The 18751-nt window shown below is 42.6% G+C and overlaps 1 protein-coding gene across 3 annotated transcripts in view; it reads right to left on the bottom strand.

Annotated features, from left to right (window-relative positions):
- Positions 1-18751, bottom strand: part of ehbp1 (EH domain binding protein 1) — a 190547-nt gene that overhangs the window by 69153 nt on the left and 102643 nt on the right. For all 3 annotated transcript variants that reach the window (XM_083988753.1, XM_083988754.1, XM_083988755.1), the window contains exons 14-15: positions 15407-15448; positions 14948-15094 (exon numbers count right to left, since the gene is read on the bottom strand). In XM_083988753.1, coding sequence (XP_083844879.1) covers positions 14948-15094; positions 15407-15448 — 189 coding nt within the window. The remainder of the gene's footprint in view (positions 1-14947; positions 15095-15406; positions 15449-18751) is intronic.

Genomic DNA, 18751 nt, shown 5'->3' with positions numbered 1-18751 from the left:
CGCCGACAATCCATCAGGATGCAACTTTGAAAAAAAAAAACCCTCCAAGAACTCACAGACGCAACCAGCCACGTCGTTACATGATCAAAGCCCGGAGGAAAAAAGAAGAGGGAAAAAAGAGGAGTGAAAGCGTGTCAGCTGGTGGTCAGTGGGCAGAATGGAGACTCAGGAGGAGAAGAGACTTTTCCTTTTTTAAATGGCGACAGCGAGAACAATTGTGCACTGTGTCTCCTATTGACTGCTGGGAACCTCCAGGGGAAGAGAGGCTAAACGGTTGAGTGCGAGGCTGGGACAGAGGGCTCCTCTGTGGGCTTGGCGTCGGGGTGAGGACCCCTCTCCGCTCTGGAAGCTCTTCTTTAAGCAGAGGGGGAGCAGGTTGTCGCCTTGGTTGCTCTTTTCTGGGCAAGGAGAAAGAGAGAGGGAGGGCACGCACCACTGGTCATGTACAGAGACCTGGCGTGGGCATCGAGTGATGCCACACACACACACACTAACACACACACACACAGAGGGATGAACACACAATCACTATCTAAAAGCGTTTGCCAACCTCCCAGATAGCCAGCCAGTCTGGCAGCCAGTCATGCAGCTCCAGACATTTGTCATGACAGGCTAATTCACAGTCAAGAGGTGCTTTAGGTCTCTATCTTGTCCAGGCACACACACGCACTAAAGAGCTGCAGAACACACACACACAACCACACACACACACACACACACCCAATCACATAGCTGTGTATTCACACACTCATACGCATTCTTTCAACCACCAGCATCATGATTCAGAGATGATGCAGACGACAGACACAGGTTCTGCACCTGCTTTATGTTATTATACTCATATACTCATATACACGTTATGTTAACTGTGGTTTGTCCTTTTTTTGTTTTTCCTTTAGTTTATTTTTTGTTGTGGACTGTTTTTTTTGTTTTATTAGGTGTTTTTTTTTTTTTTGTATTGTTGAGAACATGTTTGTACGATGAGTTCATGTTTGTCTATATGAAAACGAGATGATTCATCTTAAGGGGTTTATCCAAATAAAGAAATCTCACTAGTAATAATATTCACAACATGAGGTCATACAGGAATATATCTCACTTACTATTCTTGTTTCATTTCTGTTTTTTGTCTTTAGTTTTATTTATTTGCACCATAAGAAATCTAACTAAACCTAAACTATCTACCTATTGCCATATGTGTACTTCCTGAATATCCACCAGGTGAGAGTGCTAATTTAGGAAACAAGGATCACACACTGACTTCCTGGTCTCCAAAACAAAAAGAGCCCAATCATGACTAAATGACTAAATGGCAAACAAAGCCGGAGATTCCTGTTAAAGCTCCGTGCAGCTCCATTTCCATTAAACTGCACTATACAGGTGATTAGAGTCAAGAGGTGTGGACAAAGAACTAGCGGGTGGAGTCTGAAGATGTCAATCATTTTCATTCTAAATAAGCAAACACTTGAGTTAAAATCAAAACATACAACATTTTGATGTGAACAATATTATCAATTTTGCAAGATTTCTTTAGAAATTTATCACCGTAGTTATAATTACTGTAAAATAAAGAAGTCCTACTACTCAAGTGATCAGGTTTACGGGAAAAAACACTCCACAGGCGTCAATATGGATCAGTTCTGTGTGCGCATTGTGATGAACTCAACAACAATATAATCATATATTAAAAAAAAACAAAACACACATGTATCAAATTTAGAAATCCATTATGTTCAACTCTCCTTATTGCTCAAATTTTGGTTGAGAGAGTGAGAGAGGTGGAGTGAGATGGAGAGAGGGAGAGAGAGAGGGAGAGGGAGAGGGAGAGGGAGCGATAGAGAAAGAGGGGAGGGGGCTTATCGGCCGGCTCCAGACGGAGTGCGCGGATCAATGGGCGTGCGAGGCCCACAGTGATCAATGCATTTGATAAAGAATTAAAGAAGAGCCACTGTACATGGCTATCAAAGAACCAGGACACGGCCTAATTATGATTCGACGGGTGCGTGCCCATGATAGGGGTCTGTGTGTACATGTGTGTGTGTGAGTGTGTGTGTGAGTGTGTGTGTGTGTTACATGTACATAAGAAATATAAATCTGGGAGATGTCAGTATGTGACTGTGGGCTGTATACCTGTGTGTCAGTGTACATATGTGTGTGTGTGTCTGAGTGATGGACTGTGAGTTTATTGAACATGTTATGGTTTAACAGTAAAACACATTTTAGTCGCCATGTGCTGTGTTTATAGCAACGGGTGTTTATGTTCATGGTGTTTGCGTTATGTGAAATGACTTCCTGAAGTTGCTCTTTTGTTGTTGTAGCTGTGTCTCAATTCAAATACTTCCATGAGTAGTATACTATCTACATTATGTACTTACTTTTGTTGTGTGCGAATTTCGACTGTTAGAGTTGTCTCCAATCGAATACTGTCGTTGTGCACTAATGATTGCAACGGTTGCCAACGTAATTTCAATTAGCAATAATAAACGCCCTTTCTCATACTTTTTTTTTCCCAGAATAGGGCATTTCTTTTTATATTTGCTGCAGAGACAGCTCTGAACTGGTTTAACACTGGGTCTTTTTTATTTGTAATTAGAATATCTGCATTATGATTACTTGAATATGTTATATTAGATGCATTTATTCTAAGAGCAAAGGGGAATAAAAGTGTCCTGGTGCTGTCATTGCTGTGTTGTGAGCTTCGAGCTGTTGTATGAGTTAGTCTGATGAAGAGCTATGAGCTCGAAACGTTACTACTACTGATGTGCTAATAAATCTGCACATAAGGGAGCTGATGTGTGCGGTCTCCTTTTTTCGCTTTTCATGTCCACATTTTTGAGGCCAGCACCTATTGAACTGGATGTGCGCGACCGTATCTACTCTGTGTTGTGAGCTTCTGCATAATTAAAACTCATGAAAACATACGACTCATAGCATTTATGACGTGTTTCCTCATTGTGATTACAGGTTACAGCTGCCGACATGTCATGGACATCGACAGTTAGTGTCGTCTCCAATCGAATACTGTCGTTGTTCACTAACGATCGCAACGGTTGCCAATGTTGTCTTCTTTTCACATCTACCGGCTTGTTTCGTTTGTAATTTCAGTTAGCAATAATAAACGCCTTACTCATACTTTTTTGTTGTTGTTGTTGCTTATATGTCAGCTGGCTTTTCTCACTGGCAGAAAACATTAGCCTACCAGTATGTTGATTAACATATATTATCTTCTGCTACGTAGCCAAGACGGTGATCATTGAGGGTGGGAAGTGTCCATCGTTCCACACTCAACTTTTTGGCCGTTATGACGGTTACAGACAGTACACTGCATTTTCACATACATGTCAGTGTGAACGCACTTACATACTCAAAATAGTTAGTGTACGGTAAGTATGGAAGTATTCGAACTGAGACACCACATATAATCATCATTTGTGTTGTCATGCTTGACATGTATTCTCCTGTTTAAGGTTAATTGGCCTCTAATAGGTGCTACTATTTTTAGCCGTATGTACTGTACTGGTATCATCATGTCATGTGTGATGTAATGCTTGACGTGTATTTTCCTATTTAAGGTTAATTAGCCTCTAATAGGTGCTACTATTTTTAGCTGTAGCATTGTTTGGTCCATGCTACAGTTCGTACTGTACTGGTTCCTATGGAAATAAATGACAGTATCCTTTTGTGACAGCTGCAGCAACACATGGGTGCTGCACCTGTTAAAACTCAGAACGCCGTGCATTGTGGGAAGAATATTGTTTGCATTTGTATGAATGAATGAAGCGTAATATTGATGTGGAGATGAATGTGTGTTACAGATTCAAAGAACAAAGGGTGTGTGTTTGTGTGCGCGTGTGAGGAATCAAGCTGATATTTCTTTAGCAAACAAATGTGCGTGTCTGACCTCTGAAGTTGTATCAACAGTTTGAGCAGTGTGTGTGTGTGTGTGTGTGTGTGTGTAACAAAGGGCACTTGTAGACTAGGACAGGTTGAACAGGTAGAGTGGGGACTACTCAACACACACACACACACTTACACACACATGTACACGTACACGCACACAAATGTCAGAGGAGCTCGTCACTGACAGGCGAGTAAGATGGGAAGGTTTTGCCCTTTAAATAGACAGGATAATTACTGAGGGGGGGTGGGGGGGAAAGAGAGACAGAGAGGAAAAAAGTAGTAGAAAGAAAGAAAGACAGAGAACATGAGCTGAACTCTGTGGTGGTGGGCGACAGAAAAACACAGGTAACCTGTCAATGCATGAGATCCTTTGTGTGTCTGTGCGTGTGCGTGTGTGTGTGTGTGTGACGGGCTAAAAACAGGAAATCAGCAGTTTAACAGCAACTGGACGTAAACTGATCAATGATCCTGGATGATAAACCGGCTGCTATTATCTTATGACAGACAGATGAGACGATAATAAAGTAGTATTTAGATCAGGGATGCAAACGGGTCAGGACCAAAAAAGAGAGGAATTGTCTGGCGGGGGGAGGGGGGGGTGTGGGGGCTCACCATTAACAATATCACAGAAAAGTCAATTTCCAGTAGTTCAACCCCAACCAAGTATTGAGTGCATATAGATGGACAGTTTTCAGAAGGCCAACATTTCTATATTAAAAATGCTTTAAAAAAAAAAAAACCATTGCAATATTTCAATTTTCCACACTGAATCCGTGCGTCTGTTGGAATGGAAGCACATCAGCTGTGCGCTCGCCCGCTCGACAGACTGGAGACGTAACTACCCGGTTAAAAGTGAATTGTGCCTTTTAAACAGAAAACAAGTTTCTTGAAATATAGAGCCAACAGCAAGTTGTCTCTATAGTGTAGGAACACGAGTTGTAAAAAACATAATGCAGGGTTTTCTGTAACATTATAAGACGGCGCACCGCCCCCCGCCCAAGATGAATGAAGAGGCTATTGAAAAAAAAAAAAAGTCCGCTAGTCCGCTCCAGCTGCCTGGTGTCCCCATTGCGCACCACGCGTCTTTTCAGCCACTTGTCCAAGTTCTCCTTTACTTTTTTTTTTTCGAGACAACACTCATTCTCTCTCTCTCTCTCTCTCTCTCTCTCTCTCTCTCTCTCTCTTTTACCGGCGGTGTCAGCTGATGTGCACGTCTGCAGCAACCCAAACAAATCGACCACGTCTCATATTTCTATCGAGGAAAAGTTATTTCACAATTTATAGACACAACACCGACAAGCACTGAGAGCCGCGTGTTGCAGTGAAGTTATATAGGCTATAAAAAAAATCCGCAAATAATAAGCCGACGAAAAGGTGCAACTTGCCACTTAACTTTTTGTCGATGTATTATTTGCGGGGGCTTTCGGGGGATCTGGTGACGGTGGAGGATCTGGGACTGATTCACTGTGTGGACCACCACCAGTCTGATCAGGTCCATCACAGCACAGCAGCTGCAGCACTGCCCCGCTGTCACATTACTCTCGCGTATCAGCGCAATCTGTTTACATTAAACCGACATCAGGAGAATAATGAGAATTATGATTAAAAAAAATATATATTTGTTTCGAATTTTGGCCCCTGGATCATGATTTTTTTTGGGCGCATTCTTGGTAAAAAAAAAGAAAAAAAGACAGTTGGGATGCATAATGTGTCTCATAACAGTATACTGTGCGGCACGCTAGGGGTCGGTGGTGTTTTATTCTAGGGGTCGGTGGCGGCTGTGAGACAGCAGCGGCTCCACGGTGAGGGGGGGGGGGGGGGGGGGGGGGGGCAGCTTCTGCTCACCTGACTCTGTGCAGCTTCTTCATTAAATCCAAACAGTCCGACACAGCGACGCACTGCTCCTCTTTGACTCTAAAGTACCTGTAGCTCATCAGCCCGGAACTAGCCGTCATGGGCCAGAAGCGACGGCGGCGTTTGGCCTCAGTGTCTCGGACTTCCAGAGCAGCTACAGCAGCGTTGTGACCTCAACCATGGTTGATGAGAGCAGAAATGTTGTTGTAGGCCTGTGCATATTCTCATTCGTCCAGGTCATAGTATTTCAAAGGAGGTTAAATCGAAAGCAACTGGACTTATACTGAGTCTCCACACCAGTTAGTTGGTCCAGTCCCAGCCTGGTCAGATGCTACATGAACTGATGATGAAGCCTCTTGGATGAGAGGTGAAACGTCTTTCTAGACAAATAACTAAGTCCAGTTGAACCTCCTTTGAAAAAAAAGTTGTTGGCGAGCTGGTGAATTTTTTTTTGACACGAGTCAAAACGAGCGTCAAATCGCGTATCTCGCGTATCTCGCGTTTGGTCGCGCGAAAAAAAAGCGTTCCTCGTGTTTGGTGGGAAGCCCCTCGTGGGTCTTCCCACCAAACACGATGAAACAGACGAAGACGCGAAGGTCCCGTCGCCATAAAAGAATCGGGTGTATTGCGTCGCAAAAAAAAAAAGTTGCGTATACCGCGTCTCGCGCCTAATCGCGTCTTTGCGTCACGGCCTTTTACACCGCGGACGTAACGAATAAACGGTGACGGTGTGAACGAACAACATAGAACAGGACCAGACGTGGCGTTGTTTCCTCTTTTCACCGACAGCTCCACTCTACCTTACTTACACTAAGTACTGTTATTGTTGAGGCCAGAGAATTGTGGGATTTGTAGTTTTTGACCAATCGCAGGTTGTGCTCTTTCTTTTTGTGATTTTCACGAGTGAAATGCTCGCCCATGGTGGGCATAAGAAAATTTAAGACCTGTCTAAAATTATTTAAGACTTGAACACAATAATTCAACAAATGTAAGACATTTTAAGGCCTAAAATTTAGATTTTCAAATTTTAGACTTTTTAAGACCCCGTGGATACCCTGTTATTTCATATAAAAGTTTAAGTGCATGCATATTTTATGATGCCGTGTATTTCAGGTGTAGGTTAATATACACACACCTCAGGAGGCCTGTTGATTGGTTAAAACAAGGTAATCAGTAGATGGGAATTAACGTCAGATTTAGTCACGGATCACCTTCAAACTCTCCTTGTCATGATATTTGAATTAATTATACATCAACACCAGCATCTAGATGGAAGGGTAAGGCTGGGTAGGGTGGGTGGGAGGGATATTTATTTAGGTTTTGTTTTTGTTCATTTTTCTGTACTCTGTATACATGTTTATCTTCATTTGCCATTGTTATATGTTCTAAAAAAAAACAAAAAGAGGACATTAACTGCAAACATTTCTATATGGATACACATTATACTGTACTCTTGGATGTGTATGATGTAGATAATGTAACAATATTACAATGTGCTCTAATAAAAATATTTGAAAGAGATGGCAGACAGATGAGTCTCTGGTATATCAACTCTGGACAACATCTGGATATTTAGATCTGGACGCTGCTGCAAAACCAGATGATGTCATCCACATGAGACACGTTCTCACCTGCTGGAAACACTGTGTTTAGTGGGTGGAGCAGCACAAGACGCGACCACTCAGTACTGTTGATTCTCCATCACTGACTCTTATAATGAAGTAATGACTTCATAATGAAAGTCCTGAAAGCCGGTTTAATGACCGTTTGAAGTGATTTGGACATTTGTATTAACATGTACAGCTGACCTGGGTGATTTTTAGCAAATATAATTATATTATTATTAGATTTTACTTGATTTTTTTATTGCCTTTTACTCGTTTCCTGCCATCCAGACATAAACACTTACTGATACTGAGCCAAAGTGTGTTTTGTGTGCTTCTACATGTTTTGTTTGTTTACATTGCAAAGTTCATATGAGCATAAATAAATAATTGATTTGATTGGATAAACAGTTGATTAAAATAGGCAAAAGATTAGGTAAATTCATTTGATTTAATTCATGATTAGTTAAAAAGGATTTTTGTAACCTTTTGTTACTGTCGCTTTAAGAACACAGAGGTAGTTGAGGCTTGGTTAGGACTGAGCCACACAGTTACAGTTACACTTACCGTAGTGCTTTTCTGATGAGAAAACTTTGATTTTGGATTTTACTCCTAGATACTTTGGAAAACAAGGAATAAATACATTCTGTCTAATCTTTTTACACAGGAGTCCTGTGGACGTTTTTTTCCATTCAGTGAAGGTGCACGAGTCAAGTTAACCTGGTCGAAAGCTTCAACTCTCACACTTAACTGTATAAGATAAAACACTTCTAAATTTTACTTTCAGTCTCCATCACAACCTGTGTGTCTCCTTTTCAACATCCATCCAAGAACATGACAATGCAGTAATTTCCTGAAACAAACTTTCTAATTACCCGTTGTCCAATTTTTCAGTAAAATTCACAAATGCATCACAGGAGCATAAAGTTTCTGACTCCCTGTGTGAAGTTTCTCGGGCTATTAGGGCAAAACGCTCAGCAGTAAAAAAAAAAAAAAAAAAAATCAGTCACACGTGACGTGACTGTCGCACATTCACAAAAGCACAATCCACATAAAGACGGGCGAAATATCATGGATTATTAGATACGTGTGAACACATTCACACATCAAATGGACGCTCAAGTCTATCACACAAAAGCACACGCATGGAGAGAGAGTAATTAAACTTTCCATTCAAGCTAAAACAGATTCTTTAGGCACTTAGTGAAGTAGTGGGATTAGTGTATTTACATATGGAATAAACATTAAATATTCTCTCGTCGGAGGACTTCAGCCTTCATATTTTATTCATGGAAAGTGGCTCTAAGACAGAGAGAGAGGGAGAGAGAGAGAGGGAGAGAGAGGGAAGGAAAGGCTGGGCAGGGTGGACGTGAAAAACATCTGACACTTCCACTTGGTCAAACGTGAACACAAGGCATGTGATAACTTGACGAAGAGGAGAGAAAGAAAGAGAGGTACATGTGTTCAGACAAGGTATGTGTGTGTGTGTGTGTTACAGCTTTCCTCTGTGATGGCTTGATCAGCTCTTGTGATGCAATTGAGAGAGCTGTCTTTCTCCTGCTCGTAACACACACACACTCACACTCACACACACACACACACACATGCGCGCACACTCAATTTAGAGACTGCCTTTGATCTCCACTCCAGCCAATTCAGCCACGACACATACCCACACACTCCAAGACAAGCGCGCACACACACCAAAGAAACTCCCCACCAAACTATTTAGTTTCATTAGGGGCACATTCTTCAAAAAGAAAAGAGAGAGCAAGAGAAAAGGAGGAGGATGGGGGGGGTAGGGGCAGGAGGAGGAGGAGAGGGGGGGTCGCTGAAGGAAGAGGAAGAAGAGAGAAAAAGGGAGAGCTGGAAGAAGAAAGGGGACAGCAGCCACATTAAAATGAGACCTGGAGAAAAACTATTACTGCCGAGAGAAAGTTGAAAAGGAGAGAGGACAGGAGGAGGAGCGGAGTAAAAAGGACTAAAAGGACGGAGCACAAGGCCGTATTTGCATTTCCAAAATAGGGCATTTCTTTTTATATTTGCTGCAGAGACAGCTCTGAACTGGCTGAACACTGGCTCTGCAGTATGACTACTTGAATATGTTATATTAGATGCATTTATTCTAGGAGTTAAAGGGGAATAAAACGTGTTCTGGTGCAGATGAAGTGATGTCATTGCAGCGTTGTGAGCTTCTGAATGATTAAAACTCATGAAAACATGCCACTCTGAGCATGTATGACGTGTCTCCTCGTTGTGATTGGGTTACAGCTGCCGACGTGTCATGGAAGCAGCACCTTTTCAGAGAAGTTCAGAGAGTTTGCCTCTCCACATGTCAAGTGTTTGGCTGTCAGGGCCCAACAGCCTGGTGGTGACAAGGAGTCTGTTATAACACCGGCCTCTGACGAGCAAACAGAGTTTTTATTATTATCACTTGGATGAGACACAGTGTGATCTGGAAATACGTAAAAGAAAGAAAGAAAGGCAGAGAGAAAAAGAGACAAAAGGAAAAAGAAAGGGAACCCGGGGAGAAAATGAGGACATGAATGCGGTTTAAGTCGGGATCAGAGGACAGACAGCAGATGGGAGTGGATGACAACACCCACAGGTCACAACAGCAGAGACACAGGAGACCCCTCCACTCCTGAGAGGAGGAGGAGGAGGAGGAGAGGGAGCGATGGAGGAGAAGAGGAGGGAGGAGGAGGAGGAGGAGGAGGAGGAGGAGGAGGAGGTCGGGGTGCTGGTCGGCAAAAATCAAACAGGACCCAATTATAGGAATCACAACGAGTCAGTGAGCAGGGGAACTCTCTTACCTGGAAAACACCAAGGCATGTGCGTGCACTCTCCAATGCATACCACACACACACACACACACACACACACACACACACACACACACACACACACACACACACACACACACACACACACACACACACACACACACACACACACACACACACACACAAACACAAACACAAATGTTCAAAAGAATGTAAAAAGTGCACAGGTGCAACATAACTTGCACGCACACATTTCTTGCGGTACAGTATTTTGCAAACGAAATACACACACACACAGATACACATACACACATGTGGGAGTTTGTGTGTGTCTGTCCACATGCACACACACATACACACACACACACAAACACACAAAAGAGACACTTCTCCCAAACCTAGTGTGGATCCTGATAATTAGCCTGGCCAGGCCGGTGTGAAATTACTGTTCTCATCTGCTAATGGATGAAAAGACCTGAAGCGAATAGACACAGAAACACACACACACAGAAACACACACACAGACACACACACACGCTGGCTTCTCTATTAAAATAACACCAGTGGGAAAAAAAGACTGGGAAGCGAGAGAAAGACTGAAAACAAAAAATTCTGGATGTCTGCAATGAGGATAAAGTAAAAGTCCCGGCCGTGGATATTTTAGGAACGCTCATTAATTACCCATCTGGCTGCTGTGTGGGTAGGGGGCGGTGGCATTACAACATTACAAGACATCAGCACGGAGACCACTGATATGTTTTGAAGGCCACCTATGAGGAGGAGGAGGGAGGAGGAGGAGGAGGAGGAGGAGGGAGGAGGAGGGTTCAAAACAATTAGTAGCACTGCTCATCCATCAGAGATCACAGAGAGTTGGACAGACAAGAGGGAAGAGGAGGAAAAAGAAGAGATGCAGCGAGATGAGAGAAAAAACAGGGAGAAGAAGGAGAATAAACTGTAAAAAACAAAGAAGAAAACTGGTGCAAAAATGAAAAAAAAAGACAGATGAACATAAAAAGGCAGATGGAGTGAGAGAGAAAGAGAGACTGAGAAGAGAAGACAGGGATGGAGAGAAAGAGAGGAGAGTGAACCTGTGACCTTAGATGAAAGAACCAGTCACTGTGGGCTACAATTAGGGATGGCAGGAGGGAGAGCATAGGTCAAGAGAACAGGGCTAAAGACACACACACACACACACACACACACACACACACACACACACACACACACACACACACACACACACACACACACACACACACACACACACACACACTGAACGAGTACCCAACATATTGTTCGGCTACATTCACATTCACTCAGTCAAATGCTTTCGATTTGGTGCGTTTACTGTCAGCAGTTAGCGGTGGAATTCAGAAAGACAGACTTTCTACATCTACAGTGTTACAACAAATCTAAAACAGAAAAACACAGATTTGACTTTATTCCTGTAAAAAAAGAAAAAAAAAGGAAAAGTAAGTGCTCTCTGCATTTGTTTTTTCACACTTTGATCTTATTGTTTTTATTTTTTAAGATTGAACACATCCAGAGATGCTGAGTGTACGTTCAGGTAAAAGCTGTGAAGGAGCGAGTGCAGGTGCATTAACGACAGAGGAGGAGTCACATTTGACATAAAGAACTTCTTATGCAGCTGAAATGTCATTTAGATTTAATCAAAGATGTGACTAATGATCCAGGCTGCAGTGGGACACGATCTCTGAATTTTATTTATATAAAAACTATAGAGACTTTGTTATCAAAAAATGGTCAACAATAAGTACAACATCCTCTGGAAAGTTTGTTATTTATAATCTCATCTTCAGGAGTTAGTTCAGACTGATGATGGGCAGAAAAGATCATACAGGACTCTCTTTCTGTATGTGGATATTTGATTAGTGCAACAAATAACTATTATTTTGATCGTCAATCAACCTTTAAATATTCCTCTATGACATCATCACTGTCACATTAAAATCTTGACTTGTGCAGCTTTGGATAAAACATGATGTCATTTTGATCAACAAATATCAGTTTAATTTGTTACTTTATTTAAATCCCCACAACAGCAAACGTACCGTACCCCCCCTTCCTCCTCCTCTCCTCCTCTCGTCCCTCGGCCCCCCCCACCCACCCACCCACCCACCCACATTAGCCACTTCCCTGGAAGAATGAAGCCTGCTTTAATTGAATTAAATTATACCTTATGCATGCTAAACCGCAAAGCACCTACTTAGATGGATGGAGAGTTAAATGGGAAAAGGCTTGGGCCTCTCCAGCTGATAACGCGGACACACACACATAGACACACACACACACTCACACACACAAACACACACACTCAACGCTAATCAAAACAAGACATCAAGTAATCTAATCTGAATCACTAACAATTATCAGCACATTGGCCTCGAGGCCAGTCGTATTCCTTTGATCAATGTTTTCTATTAAAAAAAGTGTAAACAATTCAATATCTCCCTCTCTCTCTCTCTCTCTCGCCCCTCCTCCTCCTTCCCCTCCTTCGCTTATGCATGGGAGCAGTGTGTGTGTGTGTGTGTGTGTGTGTGAAGGGGTTATTAACCAATTGTCCTTGGAAATGAGTAAGAAAATCAGGAGGAGAGGGAGCGAGAAGGAGTGGAGGGGCGGCTGCTTTAAGGAGCTAATCTAAGTGAAGTCAGCCATCTTGCCACACAACAAGGGGACGGAAGAGGAGGACCTTTTTTTTTTTTTTTTTTTTTTTGTCGCTAAGGAAATATATATCGGCTCTGCAACAGCTTTGAAGAACTCTTTTAATTTGCTTTCTGCCTCTGAAGACTTTTAACGCCACCAGTCCTTGGAAGGTCCTCATTTATTTCCTAAGATTATGCTGAAATGGTTATTCCTGTGCTGTGAAAAAACACACACACACACACACACACATATACATATACACATTTGCATGCCTGCACACGAACGACAGACACCGACAACACACTTTAAAAAAACATCTAATTCAAGGGCGTATTTCTTTTTAAGGATTCAGGCGGCGAATGCAGGGGCATGCGGCTGCTGCCTTTTAGATATTTCATTACCAAAAGGTATTTATTTCATTTTACCCTCAAATCCCTTGTCGTCACAATTCTCACAAGACCGTTTTTTTTTTTTTTTTTTTTTTTTTTCCCTCCTCTTTCTCCTTTTCTCTGAAACATTTGGAAACGTCACAGAGGATTTGACCGCAGCTCTTTCCCGGGGTAACTCCCGGTCCATCGCTGTGCCCCCTCCCACTGCCAGTATATTATGTTCAGTGGAGCGTGCTCAGTTCAGAGCTGGCAATTTCACTCGCGTCTTCTTCTCTAGTCTAGTTTGCTTCGGTACAGCGATTCTCAAACTCAACCCCCCCACCCCAACCCCTCCTCCCCTTCCTTCCTTTACCGTAAATGTACTTTTGCTGACAGGTGTTTGTGTACAACATTTACTTAGCGTTCGGCGGTGGAAAGTGAAGGCCGAAGCAAATTTGGTCGGGATGTCTCAGAGAGAGCGAGAGAGTCCACATCATCCACATTTTTGGTTTTTCCCCTCACTGACGCGTTCAGGTTGCGACGTTCAGTCGTCCATTACAAGTGTCTCAGCAGAAGTTAATCAGGGAAGGGAAGTCTTCTCTCTCTCCTTCTCTAAAGCTTTCTCACGAAAAGGATTTAGCAAAGTGGACTGCCAGAGGATGAGACAGTTTGGACAGGATTTTCCAGCATGTTGCGAGTGTAGTGAGCAGCAAAGTACAGAGCTGTGGCGAAGTCGCAGTGACATGAGGGTGTTGAAAAAGGCCGCTGGTCACTCTAGTAGCTGTTTCTGCACGCCGAGGCGATGCTGCAGCACGGCACTCCAGAGCATGAAGAGGAGAGGAGACAGGGACACAGAGCTCAAACTCCCCACTCGGCTTTAACACAGTACACGACGAAGAAGAAGAAGAAGAGGAGGTCAAACACACCTGCCCCCCCTCTTCAGAGACCTCAAGACCCGGACCGACTTTTTATGTCTCCCTCAGCTGAGTCATGTTGGATCGTATCTCCACTTGGCTCAGTTCTGGTTGTCGTTTTGAGATGTGACACGTCTGTTTGTGTTGTTTTAGGCCCAATATAGAACGCCTCTGGCCCGAAAACGATGTTTTTTTTGTGCAATACCAGTGACAAACATTAAGCAAACACAAAGACACGACACAGCACAAGACAGGAAAGAACTAACACTGAAACACAGCAAAAAAGTAAATATTTGATACATTTTGATAAACGCAGCTTTTTTCATCCGGTTTGGAGTCCGTACGCACGCAAACGTATTGAAAACGGAGAAAAACTCCGGCCACAGTGAATATTTAAAATAAAGAAATTGCATTTATTTTGATGTGAGGACAAGATAAACGGATATTTACCAATTTGCTATTTCCTCTCTTTCACACCTCTCGCCACTTTGTTTACAAACAGTTGTGGAAGAAATGGACGTGTACAAGATAGTTGTGCTTCTATCACTGTTAACAGGACTTCTTACCTGTTTGCATTAATGCACAGGTTCTGTTACACAAAATCGAGAGACAGAGGCGATGGAAAGCGTAACGGCAGGCACTTGTACATAATCCAGTCATCAGACGATCCTGCAGACCTTGTGTGTGCACATAGATATTTTAATACCCGAACTTGTGTGGACGGGAATATTTAACAGTAAAAAACGTTTTTGTGTGGATAAGGCCTTAGAGTAGATGCACACACCCAACAGGTTCAGCTACAAACAAAAGTTCATCCACACTCTCACACACAGAGGCACAAACACACCACTGTGACTTACATCTGCGGCGTTCGTGGCCCTGGCTGGCGCGCTCACGGCCGAGTTGGGGACGTTCTTGTTGCCGGCCTTCATGGCGGCGTCTCTGCGGGCCTGCTCCAGCAGCAGCCGCGCTCGCTCCTTCAGCTCCTCCTGACGAGAGAGAACCTTCTGCATGCCGGAGAAACACAGGGAGGGTGATCAGATAAAACTACAGAGAGACCACATCACCGATGATGGAAGGACTCTGATGCACTTTAGTCTTTGCCTCTGGTGTTGAAAATCACAGTTTTACCCATAGAAATGTGCTAATGTTGGTTTATTTTGTGGTATCATACAATGGCGGCCAAAATTATCACAACACTTGGCATATTTAAGAGGTTTTGGTTGTTTTTTGTTGAATTTGCCATTAATTCAGTTCAGCTTTAGAGTGTAAAATCATCATGGTAGCTACATGTCTCAATACACTTTACTGTAACTCACCTTCTCAGCTGGAGGACTTGATAGAGGAGCGGGCGTTGTCTCCTTTGGAAAGAAAAAACTCAACATTAACTAGGAACCAAATACAAATACAAATACACCTCTGGACTTGGAGGTAAGAGTCACAGCTTAAAAATTGAGTGCATTATTAAAAACTGGGAGGATCATCTTCAAGGAAGAAATGTGGTCGGAAAAAATCTTGAATTCATGATTCAAGATTCAAGATATTTATTGTCACACAGATGTACAAGTACAGCGTTGTGAAAAACTTAGGTTGGGGGGTGCTCCACAATACATAAATAAAAACAGTAATAAATAACAATACTAAAACCTATATAAAAGGTTTAAAAAATGAAAAGTTTAAAGAATCCAGATCAGCTTACAAGGCCGCAACGAAAAGTTCATTATTCAGAATGATCGTGATTGGCTACACTTAAACGTTTGGTGAAATCAAACGCAGAAAGGTCAGATTGAAACTGTCTTTTTTTGTTATGTTTTTGTTTGTTTTGTTTACTTTATTGTAAGACTGTTGCTCAGTGACTGACAGATTATTTCAGAATAATTATGTACTGAGTGAGGGTCAGGCGATATAAATTGCATCTTCTCCTTGCTCCTTTCCAACCAGGGAATAAGAAAGTGTTGTGTTTTGCTGTGTTTATTGTTAAAAGTCGTGAAATTACCTTAAAAAAGATCAAATCCTAAAAAAACCAAGATTGTTGTGACATTGCAGAAGTTAATTGAAACGATGCCACAGTGAACGAGCGCCGTAATCAAAGCTAAAGGCGGTCCAACTACATATCAGAGTGTATTTCCCAGCAGTAGAGAAGCTTTTTCACGTGTGTTTCTTGAACAGTGAGCAGGTCGGTGGCGGCGGCGGCGGTTGGAAAAGGGATTTAGACGAGCAGGTTAAAAGGTAGGAGAAGGTATATCCCCCCGTGATATACAGGACCTGCTCTCTGGTATTATGGTCTGGTGTACCAGCGCGGCTCACACAGCCCTGTCTGGGCCCAGTGGTGTAGAGAGCATGACGGCTTTGACAAGGAAGCAAAACACACACACACATACACACATACACCTAGCTTTCGAGTTTTATCAGCAGGGTAATCCTGGCTGTGTTATATTATTATTACGGGGGGGTTGCAAACAGAGCAAACAGAGCTTTTTTACATTTGGCTTAGACACAGAAATATTACAGCCCGGGATGTTAATAACAACAGAAACATGTTTATCCTTCCAGTGGAGTCAGATCTGTTCCTGGGTGGAGCAGCCGGCGAGGACGACGCAGCATCCACCGCTAACTAGATAACAGCAGATCAAAACGGGGGTGTCATAGCTGTCATCATAACCCTCCCGCTGGGTCCCGTGACCTTTTGACTTGTAAACAGGAAGCTGGTAATCTGGGGTTAACCGATGCAGGCAGCAATGTATTCAATGTGTGTGTGTGTGTATATGTGTGTGTGTGTGTGTGTCTCTCTCAGGGCCTGTGTTGGTGCGTTTTTTTTTGAGAGACGAGATGAGGTGTGTGCTCCCGCGCAAAGCGTCGCCACGCCTGAGCAGTCACGGCGCCAACTGCCATCAACTGAAGGGATGAGAAATATAATGAAAAATATAATGAAATGTCAAAGCAAAAGGGGGGGTAGAGGGGGGGTTCTCCTAGGTGCCTTCTATAGTCGCCACAGGTTAACGGTCTCGACAACGAAGACAGGTGACGACGACAACATCTAATGCAGAACGGAACGGGGGGAAGGAAGAATTTCGTCGACGGTCGGTCATCTCTCTCTCTGCGGCGAGGTCGGGATTTGAAGCTTAGCGAGCGAGCGAGCGCCAGGAGGGAATGAATGTTCGCTGCATCCTCTGTCTTATGACTGATGTTAGCCGTGGAAGTTTCAATCAAAGCCGGGGTGCACGGATAAAAAAAAAAAAAAAACCTGAACAATCCATTTAGCTGCAAAGCAAACGCCGTCAGAATCTTAATACCCGACTTTAAGTAGCACGATGAGAATTAGTCTTACATTGTACAGACTGATCCAGAGGTTGTTTAAGGTACAGGATTTATAATTAGATCTGAGATAGTTTAATTAATCTCTTGCAAAAACCCCTTAAAGGACTTGTTTGTGAAGATTCAAAGCTCTGTCCTCTGTTTCTACATCTCTGAGTTTAGTGGGTTTTACATGTGCACTCTGACACAAGAGGAGCTATTCAGGATTATCCAGATGAAGATGGTGAAAATAAATAAATATATGGGAACTGGACTCTTCTGGCCTTTTTCCACGAGCGCTACTCAGCTTTTTTTTGCTTTTCCACTAAGGATACAGTGGTACCTGGTACCAGCTACTTTTTTTGGTAACGCCTCAACCGACGCCTACGGCCACTGATTGCTGTTTTGTATTCCTAAATGTCTTTTACACAAACACCACGTGGATGTCAACATGTTTAAGTTTCACCTTAAGTTGGAGAAAGAAGATCAAATTCACTCTGAGAGGGACTGAGGACAAATTTGGGTGTGCTTTCTGACTTATTTCGACAACATTACTGATGTGGCAAACAGACTGACGGACTAGCAGAGTATACTTCTGCATATTTAGGCAAAGACTGGTAACTTTAACCATTGCTGTTTATTTATTAATTTATTTTATTTTATCTTTTTATTATTATTATCATTCTCTATCTGTTCTATTTCTTCTTTATCACGATATTTTCTCTTTTATATTTTCTTTTCCTTTAGAGCAGGGAGGGGTGTCAAACTCATTTTAGTTCAGGGGCCACAAACAGCACAACTGGATCTCAAGTGAGCTGGACCAGTAAAATAAAAGCATGATAAGCTATAAATAAAAAGGAGAACTTTTCCCTTTGTATTATAAGATGTTTACAGTTAATGAACTATTCTTTTACAAAACATATTATGAACAATCTGAAATTTCTTGATAAAAATACACGTGCAATTTCAACAATATTATGCCTCTTATGCCTTCTATGTAATTTTCACACTTGGCAAATTCATTCTGAGGGCCAGATTGGCATGTTTGACACACCTGCTTTAGCGGATCTGGGAAATGGGGGGGGCTTTATTGTGTTCATTTACTGAATTTGTGATTTGTATTTGTGTTTAAAGCAGAAGTAAGCGGAATATTTGTGTTAATATAAGTCTTAAAAAGTTATATCTTCCGACAGCAATCACTTATATTGAGTGTTTGGTCCGAAACACGGGTCTGTCAGTCACTCTGCTCTGCTGTAAGCCGAGGAGAAAACTTTCCTTGTATCCTACAACCTTTATCCAATGAGGAGAGAGAACGGCATAAAGGGGCGGGGACTGCTAACTCCATCGGCTGACAGGAAGTTAGCCAAAAC

The sequence above is a fragment of the Trachurus trachurus genome, assembly GCF_905171665.1.
Source record: "Trachurus trachurus genome assembly, chromosome: 15".
Lineage (NCBI taxonomy): Eukaryota > Metazoa > Chordata > Actinopteri > Carangiformes > Carangidae > Trachurus > Trachurus trachurus.
Note: the sequence above shows the minus strand (reverse complement) of the source record. Positions and strands in the feature narration are given on the sequence as shown.